This window comes from Thalia democratica, chromosome 7, assembly GCF_965202585.1.
Source record: "Thalia democratica chromosome 7, ktThaDemo2.hap1.1, whole genome shotgun sequence".
NCBI classification, from domain to species: Eukaryota; Metazoa; Chordata; class Thaliacea; order Salpida; family Salpidae; genus Thalia; species Thalia democratica.
Genome location: NC_139171.1, coordinates 46,378,010 through 46,399,313, shown reverse-complemented (window position 1 = coordinate 46,399,313; position 21,304 = coordinate 46,378,010). Strand labels below are relative to the sequence as shown.

General features: G+C 24.6%; 1 protein-coding gene across 1 annotated transcript; it reads right to left on the bottom strand.

The window, feature by feature from the left end:
* LOC145840261 (solute carrier family 35 member F6-like) lies at positions 1-14,760 on the bottom strand. Its single transcript, XM_082947454.1, has 8 exons — positions 14,664-14,760; positions 11,540-11,612; positions 10,903-11,081; positions 5,719-5,939; positions 5,069-5,179; positions 3,427-3,655; positions 1,612-1,693; positions 1-671 (listed from the first exon to the last, which is right to left on the bottom strand). Exons 1-8 carry the CDS (start codon positions 14,735-14,737, stop codon positions 486-488), a joined length of 1,155 nt encoding a protein of 384 aa, XP_082803580.1. The 5' UTR covers positions 14,738-14,760; the 3' UTR covers positions 1-485.
* Positions 14,761-21,304: the final 6,544 nt, after the last annotated feature.

The window sequence follows — 21,304 nt, the reverse complement described above, 5'->3', positions numbered from 1 at the left end:
TAATACTTTTTTATGCCTTAACAGTTTATTAAATTTGTATATTTACAAGTAATATTTTGTGATTTAACCACGTTATACTGTAAAGTCTAATTTAAAAAGCATATATATATATTTTTTATGTTTAAACAATACTTATTTCTGTTTTAATTTTTAAATCATTAAACAAACACATCTCAAACTAATATTTAAAAAATAAATGAGTCCAACCTTTAATTTTCTTTTTTTTATAGTCTATTTTCTTCGACCATCTTTTAACTTTATCTTATAGCTTTAATGGATTTAATTTGTATATCAATCTAAACTTATATCCTCTAAGATTTAATTTATTTTATAGTGGTAAACCAATTATAGAAATTTACTGAGAATAAATATAGCACTAAAAAGAATACTAATTTATTGTGCTAGATGAGCAGACTAAAAAAGTATTGCACATGTAAAACATACAGAAAATTACTTTTTTTAAACTTATAAAAACAGGTAAAAATTCAAGAATAACTTTCGTTTGGATTGTTTTCCGGATTGATTAAATTCGTTTTCTCGTCAATATCTTTTTCATCCACCCCATAATTCGGATTGATCTGCTCCGACAACTCGTCTGCGGGCAGACAAGGAAGTTTTATCAAGTTGTTGTAAATTGCCGTTCCTGATAGAAGAAACACGAAACCTATGACCTGTTTCAAAGCAATTCAGCTATTAATTCCTTATCTTTGTATATTTACTGCACTGAAACACTTTAACTTCATTTATTAATATGTATTTTATGTGGTTAGTAAAACTATAGTTATTCGTATTTTTAAAGTCATTGTAATTTGTAGATCAGATTTGTTTGTTTTTAGACTTTTATAATTCATATAAATAATCAAAAATATCAAAATTTATGGCGTTAGAAATAAAAAGTTTACCAAAAAAATAGTTTATAATTTTAATAAAAACACATAAATTTTGTGTCAGATATTTAGGAAAAATATAATGGCAGCGCTAAATATATTTACTTTTAGCTGCACGTTTTATACAGTTTTAAATTCTTTTTTTTTTACTTCAATGTATAATTTGTTTTTTCAAATATCCCCTTATAAAAGTTTTTTAAGTCTTAAATTAAACTTTCGTTAAAGAATTTTAAACAACAAACATATATCACAAGTCAGTGTTTTTCAATGTAATAAATAGAATCAGTGTACTGTATAGTGTTGTGAATACTATTTGTTCTATTTTGCACAAAAGTTTAAATGAATAGTGCGAAATCAATGTGATATTCTACGTTAAAATGTTTTTAAATCCTAGTTTTTGATAGTTTATAATAGTTTTGTGTGTATTTTTTACAAATAAAGAGCGTAAAATTATAAAAAGAACATTTATAGAAAAAGAAAAGTGTATACTAATTAATCTAGTGTGCACAGCTTTGAAAACAATGGAAGTAACTTTTTAAACGTGCAATTGGTATAGTATACTGCTTTCATTTTAGAGATTGCGCATCAATTTTTTTAATTAGTTTTAAAACCTTTTTATGTTCAATTTAGGATACATACAAAAATAGTTAAAAAAACAATATGAGTTAACAAAATTTTATTGTGAAAAAACAATATATAATAAATTGTAGACGTTTAGACTAACTTGTAAATAAACGAAGTCTTGCCACCCAACACCGATGCTGACCGCCCAAATTACAATCGTCCTCACACTATCCATCACCATCCTTAAAAGTAAAACAAGATTTTTACGTGAAAAAAACTATCACGATATATTAAAATAAAAACACTTAAATATTTTTTACAACACTTAAATAAACACTAAAAAGCTTATAGAAGTAAAAAACACTGGCTACCACACTAACTAATTTTTTTAGCAGCATATATTTATCATTAAAGTTATATAGGACACACGTTAATCAAAATTATTTTTAGTGTTTATTAAATTATATTTATTAAGTGATGGTGTATGTTTTCAACATTTAAGTAAACCAAAAAAAAAATTATATTTTGAACTAAAGTGTTTTTTTTTAAACTTAAATTTATAAGTAAAAAACAAACCAACAACTTTATACTGCTTATCAACAATTACTAATAATTTTACTTATTGTTTTGTTATCTAAGATCAAGAATTTACAGTTTTATTTTTTAAGATTTACAAAATATTATCGAGATATGAAGTTTAGCAGTATTCATATTAGCTCTGAATGCAGTTGAATTGTTTTATAGTTATTTAAAATATTATTTATTTTCGTTTATTCTTAACTTAATTGCTACTAATCAATTTTAACTTATTGACTTTATCAGGAACCATAAAAACTATTTTATTTGTCATTGCGGTTTAAGAAAGTTGAAACGATACTAAATAATTTGAACAAATATATTATGTTTTAGAAAAAAAACTCGTAATCCTACCCACTGATCCAATTTTTACGAAACTTATTCTTTTTTAAAAACTCTAGTTTTTTTTATAAACAAACACATTTTGCAACTTAAGACTTTAGTTAATCGTTTTTTACTTGTTCAATACTATACAAAGTTATGAAGTCCAGCTTTGTAACGTGTTTTTTGACTTCTACAATCATGTATCTTTAAATCTTATACTTTCATCCTACATACTGATATTTTTAAATTAAAAAAATAGCAACAATAACTATAAAAACTAAGGTTTTTTTATTATACTTACTTTTTGTGTGATCATATATAATAAAACTTTCGATTAAAACATAAGTTATTAAATGTTGTACGCAAGGAAAACCAGTATAAAAATGTTAATAAAAGTATAGTATCTAATAGTTCTTTGAAAAAAAACTTTTTTAAATTATAATTAATTAAAAATTCTATTGAGTACAATCAAAAACATTTACACCTTAAATACCTTTTTAAAACCAATAATAAATATATTCATTTGTGTAATTGGTATTGATTAATTTTATTTTAATGTAAACTTTCATTGAACTATAAAATTCAAATTGATATACATTTATCAATGAATTACTTATTTAAGAAATATACAAGTATTAATCTTAAGCGAAAATAAGAATGTTTAGATTGCGATTAAAAATTATTCAACATAAAAAAATTATTATTTTTATATCAACAGATGTAAGTATTAAAAAATTATTGCAAGCATTTCGAAATTCTACTTTACTTTTATTTTTAACAAATATTTAGTCAGGTGAAATTATATTTGATCAGCTTTTGAAAAATGCAAAATAATTTTTTGATAGGTATTGTTAAACACTTACTTTCATAACATATAAGTTGTTAAATGTGTGCAAAATTTTTTTACTACTATTCAATGTGATTTGTTTATTTACCTTTTATACTTTATACTATTTGATGAGTAACTTTAGTCAATTTAAAACTTATTCTTAAAACCTTTTTTTAAGGTTAACCAAATTGAAAACTAAATTAATTTAAATGTCAAGGCACTTTAAAAAACTTGCAAAAAACTGACCTCGTAGTAGCGCTAAATTCTTTTGTCACGCTCAACCCGAAAAAGTTGAAAAATGCAATGCTGAAAATTGAGCCGATTTGGGCGAGGGCGAGCGTGGGATTGGCGCCTATCTGGTACAAACCGTCCAGCGCGTCTTCCAAGACCCCTCTAGGATTGTTGCTGAAACCAGGCGCGGGTATGAAGTACATCGGTATCAAAAGCAAACCTAAAACCAGCATTCCAAACAAGCCTGTTAAGTTTAAGAAACATTTTGCCGTCAAAGTATATAAACTAGTCTTAACTATTTAAAATCTTAAACATCTAAAGAGACAAGTTTTTAATTAAAAACATAAAATTAATTTGATTAAATTTTAAACTAATTCTACTGAGATACTTTTTATATTAAACTTTTAATTTGTTTAAAATAAGAATTATTGCAAATTAGTAAAAAATTGAGGAAACATTAAACTTGTTTGACTTGTTTTTGAAAAAAAAAATATTTTAAAATGTAGTAATATTAGCGATTTTCTAACAAATATATTAATGTTAACTATAACCGTATATTTATACATAGAACGTTTTGGTTAAAACCTTAAAAGTTAAATCGAGAGAAAAGGGAGTAAAACAAATTAAAGTTTATCAGGATGTTTTACTTAAAAACGTTAATCAACAATACAATCATACATTTCATCAGAAATAACAAATGGCTAGCTTATTTCCTTAAATGCAAAAAAAAACGTTATGCGTAATTTCAAAATAAAGTAAACAAAAATGTAAACAACATTTTAAATAAGTTTATCATTTTATGTTATATTCTTTAAAACTTTTTCACATTTTTTTTCAACTCCACACATTTAAATGTGACTAATAACTTTATATAAGCCGTGTTATCAAATATATTTAAAGCTGAAAAAATACCTAAGTGATGTATAAATTTTTACACTATTTCAAAAACAGTACAATATTATTTTTAGTAGAAAATAGTACAGCACAATTAGTAGTAAGTGTTTTGTCACAAATAAACAAAACACATATTCATAGTTTTTTATTTATTTTATCTTCGCATAAAAGTAATTCATTAAAAAAAAATTATAACCATACCAAAAACATGAAAAATATGTTTAAAAACCGTTCATCTTCAATTCAAAATTAATAATAGTTTAATTGCCAGCAACATTCATGTAATAAAAAGCTTATAAAAAGAATTTATTTGAATAACTTTTTTTACTGCATGAATACTTGCTTGCAATAAAATCAATATTACAAAAAGAAAACAACATTTGATTATCAATAAAATTTTTGCATATTAAACTAAAAACAGATTAAAAAATTTATTCTCAATTATCAAAAAATGCTTATATAAAGAGTTATGCTTTATCTATTTTTACTTTATTTATCAGATATTTTTTGTCATTTAAGATAAGCCATCAACAATATTATCAATTTCAAATTTGACGTAATAAATTTTATTTATATAAGTTAATAAATAAAAAAATAAAACAAGTTAGTTAATTTAATAAAAAGTAGATTGGGTGCTTAACAAAAACTTATAATTAATTGCTTTATTCATAGCTGTACTTGTAGCAATTGCCACTTATAGTGCAAACTTATAGTGCATTTATATGACTATAATAAAGTTTAAAGTTTTAACAAAAATTCTAACCTTCAAATCCAACAGCTTGAAGAGGATGTATATCTTTCAAACTAACAAACTTCTCTTCTAAAACTACTTGGGTTGCGCTAATGACTTGAGCGAGAATAATAATGAGGTCACCTGGAATTGAAAAAAAATCATAAAACAGATTTAATGACAGTTTTAAAAGTTTTTATTTTATTATATTAACAATATTTAATTAATAACACAGTTCGACAGGGCTTTTTTAAAAGTTTCTAGCGTACGACAATATTAATATGCAAGAGATTATACTTGTTTTAATACTTGTTTTAAGTTGTTATAAAAATAAAAATTGCAGATAACTTAAAATGCACTTTTATGAAGTACAAAATATCTTTAAAGGTTAGAAACAAATAAAATTCATAACAGACTAAGTAAAATTTAAAAAGCTAAAATTGTATTAGTGTTTAAACTCATCAAAATAGTTTACCTTTTTTATAACAATAAATACTTATTAAAAATAAGAAACTAAAAAGTATGAGAGACTTCCAAAAACTAAGATTCATGATTACAAGAAACATTTTATTTTCTGAGCTAGTGTATTTGTTATAAATAAAGAAGTCAATTACAGTACTTAATCAATTTTTTGAATATTGACTTCAAAAGATTATAAACTTGATTTAAGAAACTTCATTTACCCGTGATAATTTTATTGGGTCCGTAAGAAGAATCTTTACTGAAAATAAAATCTGAAGCTCCAACAACAGCCAGTCCGGAAATGACCAGAAAGATTCCGACCCACGCTTTCGTGTTGATAATTCTTCGGAGAAACGCCACAGACAAAAGAGCTGTGAAAACAATGACGGCACCGCGCAACATTTGAAAGCTGCTCGCGTACGTAAAGTTCAAACCTATGTACCTGTGTAAGAAAAAGTACATTTTGTTTGTGATATTACAAAAAGTAGTTAATAATAACTAAAACAGTAATTGAAACTTTGAAAACATTTGTTTGTATTTTATTTCAGCTTAAAAAATGGTACACCTTAATTTAACATTACGTTTAATAAAAACTAAGAATTATAAGTTTGCTGCTAGAGCTGAAACTTACAGAACTTTAGCATAATGAAAGCACAGTTAAATAGGAAACCTTTATTTGTTATTAGTTTAGCTTTGTTAGGTTTTTTATCATCTGAATAAGCTAGTTGATTGTTTGTACTAAGATAACAACATTTTTAAACAACTTATTGAAGCAAAATATTAAGATTATAGTGTTTAAACGGAAATGTTTTGCGGAAATGACTACTCTACAATATACATCTCAACGTTTCATGTCAAACGACAACTGTATGTAACTAAAATCTTTTTTATTAGGACTAGACAAAGTCTAAAGAAAAACAACAAATCGCCAACACCTCTTCAATTACCTTAGTTGTGCAGAGAATTACATAGATAGCCTATTAAAAACGTATTTTTTAAGAATTGAGGTTTTAAGACAGTATTTTTAAATGTCAGTCTGATTTGCATATTTGGTAAGTCGACAATTTTTTTTAAAGCTTTTTTTAAACATTTATCCCTTACCCAAACATACTAAAAGTTAATCAAAAAGAAAGTTGTGATAAAAAAAAGATATGAAAAAAAGCTTTTTTGCAGACTCAGCAAATATACAAATCAGACTGACCTTCAATTTTACTAGCCGATTTTATATAATTGCGGCCGGTACTTTTTCGCTACAATGCGACCCGCAAAAGACTTTTTTCTTGAAAAATTGGCCCACAACTTGTAAAAGGCTGCATACCCCGTTTTCAATATTACCATTGTTCATATTAACATAAAAAATCTTAATGACGACAAGAAACCTAAAGGTGAACAGTCATATATTCATGATCACCTCCTCAACAACTCTGTTTGTGCTGAGAACTACCTGGATAGTAGGTTCAAAATTCTATCCAGAGCGAGAAACACCTACCATCTCTCAGTTCTAGAATCTTTATTTATTAGAACTCGCGAGCTAGAAATTTGCAAACCAAGAGATTTTTACAATTTAAAACTTTCTAAATAGCGTGTTTTTAGTATTATTGTTGTTTATTTTGTAATGTGCTTTTTATTTAATTTAGTTTCAGGTAAAAAAAAGTTTTACTATCTTAAATGTATTTGTTTTACCAATATTGTCTTATTAATTACTTCAAATCAGCTAGCTATAACTCAATTCTAACTTAAACCTTTTAAACAGTCTTTAGTACTTTATGACGTAAGTATTTTTTGCTAAACATTTCAAATTTATTGTTTATAACTAAATTTACATTATAATATTATCAGTTTTTAGCAAGATTATTCTGAGGATGCGCAAAACGAAATTAATTAATAAACCTTTTTTAAATGAGTGACTTATGTTTAAACTTTTTAGTTAAAAAATGTTACTAAAACAAATTTATTGCTTAAACTTGAAACTTAGCATTCAAAACTTTAACTATGACGTTTGGGCCAAATTAATATCCAAAACACTTTTTGAAATAAAAAAAATAAAAACAAAAGTTTACTTTTATACTTACGTTGCATTACAATTAACAGTAAGAACATTTTAGTTTCAAGTGTCTAAAATCTTCCCTTGGTTGTGTGATGTTCTTCGTGATTTTTTTGTCTTTATCGATCGTTTTAAATAAAAAAGTTTTTTTTATTTAACAAAAAAATCTACAAATTTATTAGTATTCGTTATATTGCCTAACTATTATTATGTAAGTCATAACATTATTTACTCTATTTATTTTTGATTTTTTAACTTCAACCAACAATTAGCTCGATTACTATTTTTATTACTATTTTTATTTTGATTTTACATTTTAAAGTATTATAAAACATTAAATCAAACACATCAAAGTTTAACAATTTAATTTCATTTAGTCCTTTGTCTTTGATTTTATTTTATTTCATATTTTTTTTATTTTTTTTTATTTCATTTAGTTTTTGCGAGTTTAAACTAGAGATACTAATAAGATTTACTATTTGAAAAACTTTTAAAAGACAGACTTTTAAAACAAAGTTTACCTTAAAACTTGATTTATAGTTACGTAATAATATCCTTTTTAAACTTTTATATGCAAGAAAATTTTGAATTAATCAGTTCTAATTGCCTACTGAAGAAGAATTTGAAAGTACTTTAGGCAATATAACGAATACTAATAAATTTGTAGATTTTTTTGTTAAATAAAAAAAAAACTTTTTTATTTAAAACATTACAAATAATTAAAATGAATAGGCTTACTGGTGAAAAGTCTCCGGATTTTCTGGATCAAATAATGAAACGAATGAAAGAGACAACCGGCTCGATCGGCGCATTTAAAAGAGTCCCTAAAGAGTAATAACCGCCAAAAGCTGATATTGAAGTTTTATCGAAAGAACTTCGAAGATCCAATTGACTTTGACTGCGCAAACGAAGAGGAGCTCTTGAAAAAGTTCGAGAGAAGGTGCGAGTGGAAGGTTTTGCTCCATTTAGCACTTCATAACGATAAAGCCACGGAAAACATCGAAAAATAAAAAGTCAATTTTGATGAGATCGTGATTTCTCTGGACGACTTTTTAAATTCGTGGTCTTAGGCAAGCATGGAGAAGATGTGAATGTTGAACGTAAGTGCACACCGGATTACAGGTGCGACCCGGAGATCAAGACCAAGCAGAGCAGATTCCTTTAAACGCGGAACTTTTCAATCCGTGCGCACGCACCACGCAAAAGACGCGGGTCTCAAAGTACTCAAAACCTCAGGAAGTAGGGAAAAAAAGTGTTGTGCTAAAAAAGATCGGTTTCATCAAAACCTTTGGTAGTTGCAAAGCGTAACATTTGCGGTTTCAATTTAAGCAAAAAGAGTCTTCAGGGATTCGTTGCCAGCAAGACTGGTTTTAAAAAGTTCAACATCAACAGAAGCAAAACTTGCAACAATTTGTAAGCTTTTACGACAGTGAAAAGGAAGCCAGCTTTCAAACACTTTCAGTTGTCGTCTAGTAAACAAAGTACCGAGCAAGAAAATCGGGTAAAGGCTTACAAAAAGTGTCGTTTCATCGTAGAACAGTTCAAAATGAATAAGCAAATGACTAAATATACGTGCGATCAAAGTTCAAGGTAGCTCGATTTCACTTGCCGGAAAAAAACGAGGCCAAGCTTTTTCAACTAACGAAAACGCGAAAGATAAAAGAAAGAGTTGTTCAAAAGCTTTCAGTAGAAAATAAGTTCAACTTCGAAGCAAATGTCAAACAGGCTTCTACAAAACCAATTGATGCAAAATATGAGATTAATTTGAAAATGTTTTAGGATAAAACGAGTTTGATCAAAGACCAGAATTATTTCTAAAAATTGATCGGATTCATTCCTCTGATCAACTCTCGCAAGCTAAAATTAGAGTCTATGATCTGGTTCAAAAATATTAAGTTAGTTAAAAAATCTTTATAAATATTCATTTAATTGTTAAAACAAACAATATAATTTTCACTTTGTTAAATTTAAAGTTTTTATTAGTATTTAGTAAAAATATTTAGTTGATATTTTGAAAAACGATTCAAGATAATTTACATCTCTGTATTTACACAAAGCAATTTTTCATTTAAATGTGCGAAATAATCTTATCTTTTACCTCATTGAAAAATCATTAAAGTTAAACTAAATTTTCTATTAAAAAAAAAGAAAACTTGATCTTAAATAAACCTTGGTTTTTAAACCAGCGACTATCCTGATAAGTCGTTTTTATTACATAGGTTAATAATATGAACCTATGTTAACCCCCAATAAAAAAAGGGTAAACCATGTCAAGATTGCTTACCTCTACGTGGTGACATGGATCATTAACCGTATAATGGTAAAATTGACAGTAATCCTATCATTACATGGCGAAGCCAAAAGCAATCGTTTAATTATATATTGCAATATATATGTCTTATGTTAATTTTTAATTTATACAAAAAACGACAGTTTTTAAAACTTTTCATACATGAAATATTTCTAAAAAATTTACTAAAACGTTATAAGTTTAATCACTTAAATTGTATATGAATAAATATCATCTTAAAATTACGTTCAATTGATATGTTTATATTGTAATAAAAACCTAAAACAAATTTTTAAAATTTTAATTTAAAGATAGCCTAAACCTACTTTACCTTTTCTGTAGAGCAGGGATCAGCAGCCTTTAAAACAAAAAGTTCAAAATTTCCTGAAAAACCTACTTTGAACAGAGTTTAATGCTTGAACATTTTTATGAGACAATAAATATTAGTTTCATAAGTTTATATTGAAAAACAACTTTTAATAATAAAAAAATAATTAAGTATTTGAAGTAATATTTTAAAGCCTTTAGTTTGCTGACCCCTGCTGTAGAGTTTTCAATTACGTCATTTTTGTAAATTAGAAACATTTGGGAAAGTTATTTCAAACCGAAAAAAAATGAGTTATTTATTTTTGTAAACTTTACCATCAAAATGGTCTTAGATCATGGTACTAGAATAATAACTCATTATTGTTTCTCAATTCTTTATATGTATTATCAACCAATAGAATAGATTTTGACAGCTCTTTTTTGTTACATATCGATCATTTTTGTTAATTCTCAACAAAATTTTTACTAGCTATTGTTCAACAAAGACGTATTTATATAAAAATTAACAAACTATATAGTTCTTAAAAAACTAGTTGTATTTTAAATTTGTCATTTAGTCTTTAAGAAAATTCAAACTACATATTACTAATTTTTTATTTTTCTAAATATCTGCACTGAATTTATTTCGTTGATGGTGTGATTTTTTTATTTTACTTCAAAATTACATAAAATTGCATTAAACAGTAACAATCATTAATAGTAATAATAATAATAAAATATATTTACACTTATCAATAAACCTACATTAAACTTGTTGCAGTCATGTCACACATGGCCGGTAAAAGAAAAACAAATTTGTTGAATTCTAAGTTGCCATGATTAATATCTCTTGTACCTCTTCTACACCAATCATACTTGTTTGAATAATACCAAATCTTAAATGTCACCAGACATAAAAACTCACCAACAAACATGCATACAGCCTGTTTAGAGTAGACATATTTTTTTTTGCTGCGAATTATATGATATAAAATTTAGCATCTAAAACTTTAAAAATTTAGTACATACAACTTTAACAATAATTCATTGCTACAACTTGAACAAAATTTAATAATTAAAAAATTAATGAACAAGTTAGAAAAAAATTTTAAACATCAACCAAAATAACTATTTCAAACTATCAGTGAATATTGTTTTATAAAATTTGTTAAAAACATTACTATATTTTAAAAAAACAACAACTTGGTTAAAAAGAAAATATTAATTTATACGTGTATAATTTTTAAATTTAGGTTTTTTAACTATTCTATAATACTTTAAAAAAGATCTCTATAAAATTATATTTTTAATACACTGAGATTTTAAAGCTTATAAAACATAAATCTTTATGTCCGATTGTTTTAATACAATCAAAAATAAAATTAAAACTATACAAACTAACTTGAAAAAATGGATGATCAAACAAATGAGGTTCTCCTCCATCAGAACCAGGGGCTGACTGTTTATCCGCCCATCTAAAACAATTACTTTTGGTTTTTTCAAAGTAGCTATCTATTAAGTAAGAATAATAAAATAAGACCTGATATAAAATTGCAATACTTGATTGTTGAATTGTAACAAAACAGGTGTGACAAAAAATTATTTCAATTCTTTAAAACTTTAGCTATAAAAATTTAAATGTTTATACATAAGTTTTCAATATTACTTTCAATATTAATTTTTAATATTCCTATTGTAACAGTTTTAACCTCAAGTAAATGTGTATGTTGTACAATTAAACTATAAATAAATTTCATACAAAATAAATAAAAAAAAAACTAAAATTTAATTTTACAACTAACTAAAAATTAACTTTTGTACAAATTTAAAACAGCACAAAAAATGTAACATTTAGTATTTTTTAAATGTTAGTGATTTTACATTCAACATAAACTTTCTGATTGTTTTATTTTTTCATTAGGCATATTTAATTACTTTTTTTGCTTATTAGACTGTTTTATCAAAGAATAAAGATTTAAAAAAATTAAATTTTTACAAAATGTAATTAAAAACATTTAAAAAACAATATGGTACTTATAGCTCATATTTTTATAGTATCTTTTAAACCATTTTTCAGACAAAAATCAACAACTTCTTTTTAGTTTACAACATCTTACAGTAGGCTCAAAACTAAAATTAGGAAAATTTTATTTTTTAATATTCTTTGAAATTAGTGGTCAAAAACCTAAGATCTTACTTAATTAAGAGCTTTAAGCTTAAATAGAAAATTATGTGTTAAATTGAATTATGCCACTAGGCGCTAATTCACTTGAAGAGCTTTTGCTTATAAAAAAAATACAATGTAGGGCCCGCAAAGTTAAAATAATCGGCCCCAACTGTTTTTCAAACTTCAATGGAAATCTGGCCCACAGATGAAAATGACCAGTCCGCGGCTGAAGTGTCCCGCCCCAAAGTTCAGTACTACAAAATTTTTATAAAACTTTGTATAATACAAAATAAAACTGTAAGAGTTTGATTTTGAAAACATGTTTAAAAATGGCTTTTCAATTTATGTCTACTGATTAAAAAACACTATTTTATTCTAATATATTGTATTGTTCTTACTAAGTTGGAATATCTTTTTGTCAAATTACCCCAAGCAAAGTGTTTGCTTAAATCTGATATTTTACATACCTATCTTTGTCAATTACCATGTCAATTCTATTTATAGAAATTATAAAAACATCTTACATATCTTAATCTACATCTTAAATTATCACATTTGAGACATTTTTGTGAATTATAATGATACAGAAAAGTGATCAACCGTATCCATAAACCTAGATTCATGCCAAATCCAAAACTTTTATTTAAATTAGAATCCAAATTATTCTAATTAGAATTCAAATCTTGATTAAAAACTAGTATCCAGTTGATTCCAGATAATATTTAAAAATTAGGATTGGGCCGGATCCAGATCTAAAAAGGCATTATTTTGCTGGATTCCAATACCAAATCTGGTAAATCTTCAATTCGAAATGCTCCGATTAAAAAAAGACAAAAGAGTTTTCTTGATCCGGCCCGCCAATTAGAAACGTTGCCCACCCCTAATTGATCAGGTCATCGGCAATTGCTGAATATTTATTAACAACTATGGTTGTGCAAACTATTATAATGATAGTCATTTTTAAATTTTAATTAAAGCAGGTAATTAACATCATCTAAGCGTTTCAGAATCTATATTTATAAAAACTTTTAGACCTAAGTTGTTCAAGCAAGAGTACTTTTATAAATCTAATCTTTATAAATTGTTATAAATGTTTTGTCTAGTTGATTATCTCTTTTTGCTTAATTTTAATCAATTTTGTAGATTCTGATGAAATCTAAAACTGTTTACTTATTTTAATTTTCGAATTAGTTGCTAAGAGTAGAGATTGATATGGGTTACATAAACTATATCTTATTTTTTTGCTCAATAAAATGATTATGAATGAATTATATCTTAAGTTTTTGTATAATATCTGTGGTACTAAAAATTTATATAATTTATTAAGTATTATAAAACTTGAAATATTACTAGGATTATGAACCATTTATACTAAACTGGTGTTATTGTAATCAAGTATAATATTATTTTCTGTAAAAAGATAATCTACAATCAAAAACTGTTAAAATTGTAGTAATTAAAAACTTAATGACAAGTATTTTTGAGTGTTAAAACTAAATATAAAAGAAATAATATTTCAAAGTTAAATTCTAAAAATCTAAAACTTTGAAATTTTTGGAGGTGAAAATTTAATTTTAAACTAAAGTTTTTTTTATTTAAAATTCAAAACTTTTTTTTTTCATTAAAAAGCTTTAATGCCAAACTATAAAAAATTAAATAGGCAAAGGGGGTTTCAATTTGTTTGTTACAGGTTAATCTTATTTTGTACAGTTATTTGTTAAACATAAGACATTTTTAATAGCTTAACAAAATTCAAATTTTATTTTGACATATAATTGATCAAAGTTAATTAGCTCAGTAGGCTCCTAGTGGAAGGCGCAAACTAAAAATGCAAAAAACTCTTTTACTTTTGAGTAATCTTCTAAAATTTTGACAGTAATTCTATTACTGTTATTTAAATGTTTACAATGCACTAATTCTAAAGGTTAAAAAAAAGCTTTATTTAAAACACCATCTATTTTTCAAGTCAAAACGAAAAAACTCTACTTATTTTCGTTTATAACAAAACCTAGTTAAGAAAATTCAAAATTTTAATTTCTTTAAATCATTAATTTAAAAAGTTTAAAAAATAAAGAAGTAGAAGTATTACTGAAAGCAGTTTGAACCACTATGATATTTTATCAGAACATAACAAAATAAAAGTTTAATTCCGATTTAAAATGTCAGACTATAAAATGTTGTAATTTTAACTGTTTTAATTTAAATAGTAGAAGTTTAGAATTTTAGAACTCGAATGTGAAGTTTAACTAGTTATAAATATTACTATAACTAGAATAAATATTAAACCTTCAAACTTTTGTTGAACGAAACATTTGACAAGTTAAAAGATGGTTATAGATAAAAAAAATATACCACTAACTTTGTAGATAATGTGTTAATTGACCCAAATACAACCATTCCAAGAGCAATAAAAAGCTGATAAGTTGTCCACATCTTTATTTAAAAGACTAGTATCTGAAATTGAAAGATAGTATAGTTCATAATAAAACAAATGCTTGTGTAAGTTAACAACTTTATTCAAGAGTATTAGTTTAAAATATTCTACAAAAAAGTTTAATTAAAGCTTCTAAATTTAACTTATCCTAGACATAGTTAGTCAGTATAATATAAGTAGTCATATAATATTTTAAAATAATATAGTTCATACTCTGGTGATTTAAATCATTGAAAAGTTTAAAAGAGCCACATATAAAAACATAATTCAAACTTGAAAAAAAATAAAAAAAACTATCATGCAAGTTAAATTAAGAAAATATGACATAGTTACTAAAAAATATATAATATAGTCAGATTAGGGCTTATTTTATCCACTTTTTAAATAGTTATTTAAATTTAAAATGTTATAAAGTAATCATGTAGGTCTGAATAATAAGATTATGGTGGTAAAGAAAAAATCAAAATATTAAAAATAATTCACTAACAGTAAGATTTATCAGAACTAAAATTGTCAGAGTTTAAATAGTTGTGCACCTAATATAGGTTAAAGACAAGATTGCTAAATTTTTTACTTTTGCTTTTTAATGGTATTTATCTAATTTAAGAGTTTTTGTAAAACAATATTAAAAAGAAACTATGGTTAATCAATAAAATAAGTCCTTAATTAAGTCATTTAACACAGCCTTAAATTTAGAGAAAAACATAAATGATCATCAATTTTACAAATTACAAATTTATAATCTAGCACAAGTTAACTTGAAATTTTAAATGGCCTGAGTTCAGCCTTAGTGACCTCAGTAACCAACTTGTAGTAACTCTGTATTAAGTAGCAACCAAAGGAAAACAAAAACACTAATAAAAAGATAAACCTGCTAGAGTTATACTTTGTTAATGTTAAAAAATATTATGTGATGGCTAATAGTTCAAAGGTAAAGTTATCTCTTTGTATCAAAAAATCCAGCCTGAGTGACCATAAACTGGCCTCTGATAACTCAACCTGAGTTAAAAGTAAATAAAACTAAAAAAACAAAAGATAGTATGGGTAAAAACTTTTTTTAAAATACTGTTAATTCAAGCTTCATTACCTTATTATAGAAAAAATACTTAAAAAATACAATTGTTAAGTTATAAACATTTAAGTTAAAAACAAAACTAGCTTCAGACTTAAGAAAACATATCCTAACTACCCTGAGCTTTGCAAAAAAAATCCATCAAGCTTAGTCAGTCTAAGTATTTTTCAAAAATCTCAAAGACTGAGTTATATGAAGTTTTTCAAAATTTTCAAACTAGCATGAGATACCCTATTTAGCCTTAAAAGACTGAGTGTGTGGTAACCCTGCAGGGTAAAAATAATAATTAAGTTCTTTTTAATCTAGAGCTGAGTTTCCAAAACTTGTTTGCACAATTGCCTACTTGAAAAAATTAACTTTATTATGGTAGTGTACAACTCGATAACTGAAATATTTGTTTGTACACTAGAACCTTAGACCAAATTTTTTTGAGTTTTTATTTTTACTGTTCAATAGACTTTTATTCAGTTTTGACAAATTAAATTCTTTAAACTAATACCAAAATTATAACAAAAAATTTACTCTACTTGATGCATTTAAAAAATTTGCTATATTTAAACTTAACTTTAATAACAAGATTACAAAAATAATAAATAATCAAAAGTTTTTTAAATGTTAACTTCACAACAGAGGTAAACAAAAGTTTGTTTTTAAAAACAATAATAGTGTAGTTGAGTTTCCATTTGTTTATTTTCTTACATGGTTAATTACCATTTGTGCAACTACAAAATTACTAAATATGTAAAGCATATATCAACAAGTCTATAAGGCTCATATATATTTTTAACTTCTTAACAGGATTTTTATTAAAAAAAAATATAAATAAATAAAACATTTGATTATGAAATTTTTATTCTTAAACTTTTATTAATAACAAGTGTCTTCAATAACTGTATAAAGAAATTTATAACAGTTAGTTGTACTTGAAGTTATGAGATTCTTTAATCAGTGATTTATTTTTAAAGCTTTTGTTTGCAGTTTTATTATTTAAGTTAAATTAATAATGAATATTAATTTACTGTCATAATAAATACTTAAAAAGATTCTTTATAACCTTAGAAGATAACATTTTTCTACGAAAATTTTTGCAAAACTTTATACTATTTCTTATTCAAAAATGCGTTTGACCAAGTTAAGGGTTTCCAAATATTTAATTTGCAATCCTTTAGGTTTTGTGAGTTTAGCACTATCTAACAACAAAAAAAAAACATTATTATTTTTACTTTTTGGGTAGCCGCAGTAAAACAGTTTGGTTTTTGGGCAAAACATGACCTTAAACTATTTCAACTTATATTAATCAAAAGGAAGTACTTTTCGCTAAATTTTGAAATATAATACCTTAACGTTCAAGAAAGAAGTTAAACTTTTGTTACTGTATGTCGGGCGAAAATTGTTTACTTGAAGTATATGCATTGAACGTACATATGACGTGAGACGAACGAAAGTTAATGACAAATCGTTTTATACCATTTGGAATTTGGATCATTAAGCTACAAGCTCTCTTATGTAGTACTAACATGCAGCGGTTTAATTTTAAAAACACAGTAAACTTTTTGTAAACTCTAACTCCAATTTTTTTCAAAGTGATGAGTTTCAAAACCTAAGTCCCAGTCTACCTAAAGATTATGTTTTGCTGATCAGAGAATCAAGAGCTAAGTGAAGTGGTATAATAAAGACTTGTTGTTAACTTGTAATAATTTGTTTACTTTTTGCTTATTGGCGTTTGTTTAAGTAAATAGATAATCATTTTGTTGCTAGCTTTGTTAAAATTGAAACCACTATGCTAAGTTTATTTACATTTATAATTATAAATATTATGAAAAAATCATTTATCATTTTGTTCATAGTTTTAATTTTCTGTAAGTTTAATAAATGTAAAAACTTATTTTTGTTAATAACTTATACTTTAAATAAGTTCCCTTTTTAGTTTCTTATTATCTTTACAAAATATTAAATTTAGTATATTACTAAATTCAAAATTGTTAACTTAAAATAAAACAGTCTATCTATAAGTAAACTTAGTGTTTCTATTTTTCATTTTATTATTTTCAAGATTTTAATAAGTACTTAAAAAATTGGGTATCATCCGAAAAACTATTTTTTTAACCAAACCCTTACTTTTCTGCATTTGTTAATTTGTATTGTTTCTCAAAATAAAAATGTTGTTATTACAACTAGTCTAGTCATCTTATCAACAATTAGATATTTATTGCTCAGTTCAACGGTAAAAAATGCTTAAAAATTTGATATTGTTCTAAAACTATTTTTGTTTTAAAAGTAACAAGTAGAAAAAATCTATTGCAATTTTTTTTATCTAAAATTAAAAACACTATTAGTTAAACATGACTTTTTTTATTAACTTTGTATATTGTTTTAATACTTGAAATTATAGTCCATAAAATATAGTATATAAGATAATACTGTATATTTTAACATGTGTGTATTTTGTTTTTAAAAAACTATTTTCTAAAATAACTTTAAAAAATTGCTTTAAAATGTTACGTTTTTTTTTTAATGTCGCCGTTAGTTACGTTGTATTTTTAAATATTTCGTTAATTTAGGTAATATAATTTTATTTATATTTTTTTATAATAAGATACTGCGACTTTATTTTTTAACTGTATTTTAAAAAATTGCAAGAAATTCAGATTATAACTATATTTTTTTATACATTAAATTTAAAAATATATATAATATAAATAAACAATGTTGCATTGTTGTAAACAACTTTCTAATTTAATATTAAAAGCTTAGGTTATTTAAGTTTAAGATTATATTAATCTTTACATCCACATTTTGTTAAAGTAATTTTCAATTTGAAATCAAGGTTGTATCTTGAAACTCTTTTTTTTTAGTTTAAGTAGCAAAACTAACTTGAATATAATTTTATTTAAGTTATCAAATTTTTTAAACAAAAAACTTATATATAGCTTACGATATCTATCAGTCAAAGTTTAGATTCTTATTAAATATTTGCAAAAAAGTTAATGAAATAATTAGTTTGATAGTATTGTGAAAAAAAGTTTATAGTTTTTACATATACATTGCAAAAGGTAATTTCTACAGAAGTTTTCTTTGCAGCAGAAATTTTAATGAAATATTTTTAAACGATATTTTCGGACATATTTTATAAACTTAAAACAATTTTCAAGTGTCAATATAAAAAAAAAACAAATTTAAGCTTAATCAAATATTATACTAAAAAAAACAAGTATAATACTAGCATATAATAAATTAAACCTACTATATTTATTATGAAAAATAAAATAAAATTTTTCTTAAATAAAACTTTGCTCACAAAGAGTTTTTTAATTTAACTTTTATTTTTGTTCAACGTTCTTAATACAAATTTATTTTTATTTACTTTTTCATTTGATTTGATGTTTAAAATTTTTGTTTGTAATTTAATATCAACATTTTGAGTTCCAAATTTGTTATCCCTCTTATACATGCTTTTTTGAAATAGATTATGTTAGGTTTTATTGTTGAACATAAAGCAAGCATTTTAAAATTTGGGTTAGAAAACCAACTAAAGTTAATGAATTTTTTTACAATATAGTTTATTGAAGGATGAAAAATACGCTCAAAATATTGGTCATAGGACATGGTGCACAAAAATTCTGTTATCTAGTCGCTTACCACAAATACCTCTTGTCCAGGACAACAAGCTGTTGTTTTTATTTACTTACAACAATTTTACACCACAAAACTGATGCTTTAAATCTTAAGCTGTATTTATTAACTTAATTTGAAAACTTTTGATTGTGGTAACTTTCTCAACTAATAGTTAAAAAAATAATACTTGAATATTTGAGTTCTGCTATAAAAAATGGTGATAAGCTAACATTTTTCAGTTTGATGTCATGGACAAGACATTAACTGTATTTAAGTAGTGTAACAAAACAATTTTTTGTACATTAGGTGCCTACACCAAATTTATTTTTATTTAATTTTTATTCACTTTACAATATTTTTCCAATGTCTTGAGCTTTTTATATTTGTACACTTTTAAAAATGTTTTATGTTTTGTAGCATTTTAGAAAAGTAAAGTGCATTGTGCATTAGGGTGCATCTGTTGCCCTGACATTGGAATTTTGCTTAGTCCATTTTTTGTATGTGGGAAATCACATAAGTAGACAGCACAAAAAAATAGTTTCCTAGCTTTTACCACCGTCAAGCTCAAACATTTTTCTGAAAACAACCCCTATGTAACTTGTATAGGACATTAAATTTTGACCTTTAAGTTTTTGGCCGAAACTTTTTTTTACATGTAGCAATCATCACAAAAACACATTCTACACGTTTTTAGACAATTTGAACAAAATATCCTTGAGGTATTTTTGGATTTTCTGTTTTTTTTTATCCTTTTTTGTTCGTTTTAAGTTTTTTGAAGAAACAAAGAAATTCCTCCAAGAAACTTTCTTCAAATTGTCTGAAAATATACTGTGTTTTTAAATTATTGCTACATGTAAAAAAAAAATTAGCCAAAAACTTTAAGGTTGAAATTTTAAGTTTCCAGACAATTTACATAGGGGTTTTTTTCAGAAAATTGTAAATAGCGTGATGGTGGTAAAATCTAGGAAACTAATTTTTTGTTTTGTTTATTTATGTAATTTGCCACGCACAAAAAGTTTAACTATCCTCTACTACTAAATTTTCATTTTAGAGGGGCAACAGATGCACCCTATTGTGCATGCATGCATATATCTAATAACTTTTTTTTTATCAAGGTGCAAGCTTTTTTAAATGTTGATTGATAATCTCATTCTGACTTAGCTCAAATTTTGGTCACTCAGTTGATTTTTTCCTAAAACCCTGATTGGTTTAAGTTATTTTTTTTAAACAGCATTACATATACACTTAGATTGATTCTAAGAAGGTTTATTGAATTTTACTTTGTCACTATATATTTGAATATTAATTTCAGCAATTTTTATATATCATTAACATTATTTTTTAAATGAAATAACTAAAACGTTTTTTTTTAATTGCTGTTTCTTTACAAAACCTACCCTTTTTAATTTTCTTAATCTAAAACCTGTATTTTAATATTTAAAAAAATATTATGTTCAAGGACTTTTAAATTATTTAAATTGTGTTTCCTGAAAACTTAGGTCTATAGCTCAAAAAATGATGGATAACATAAATTTTCATAATTAATTTTTAAATTTCTGAGAAAATTAATTATGAAAATTTTAGGTCTGTACATTTGTATCAGAAACTTTAAAAAAATATTATATCAATAGTTAAATAACTTTTCTATATTCAATAAAAACTGGCTTATAATTTATATGTTTTGATTTTAAATAAAAATCAATATTGATTTATGTGAGAAAATCTTTTAATCCCTTATGCCCTAAATGTCAATGATATTGTTGTAAAACAAAATTTACACTACCATGATTTTAATAGCTTATTTAAAATTTTGTAACTTTTTATAATACTTAGTTTAAATAAATTGGAAAGTATTAATTTTTTAAAACGATGTTCTTAG

Excerpts from the sequence above, each read along its gene's own strand:
- LOC145840261 (XM_082947454.1), bottom strand. The coding sequence starts at position 14,737 with ATGTGGACAACTTATCAGCTTTTTATTGCTCTTGGAATGGTTGTATTT. Across the intron at positions 3,656-5,068 it reads TCAAGCTGTTGGATTTGAAG|GCTTGTTTGGAATGCTGGTT; the intron begins GTTAGAATTTTT and ends TAAACTTAACAG. Across the intron at positions 672-1,611 it reads AAGACTTCGTTTATTTACAA|GTCATAGGTTTCGTGTTTCT; the intron begins GTTAGTCTAAAC and ends GCTTTGAAACAG.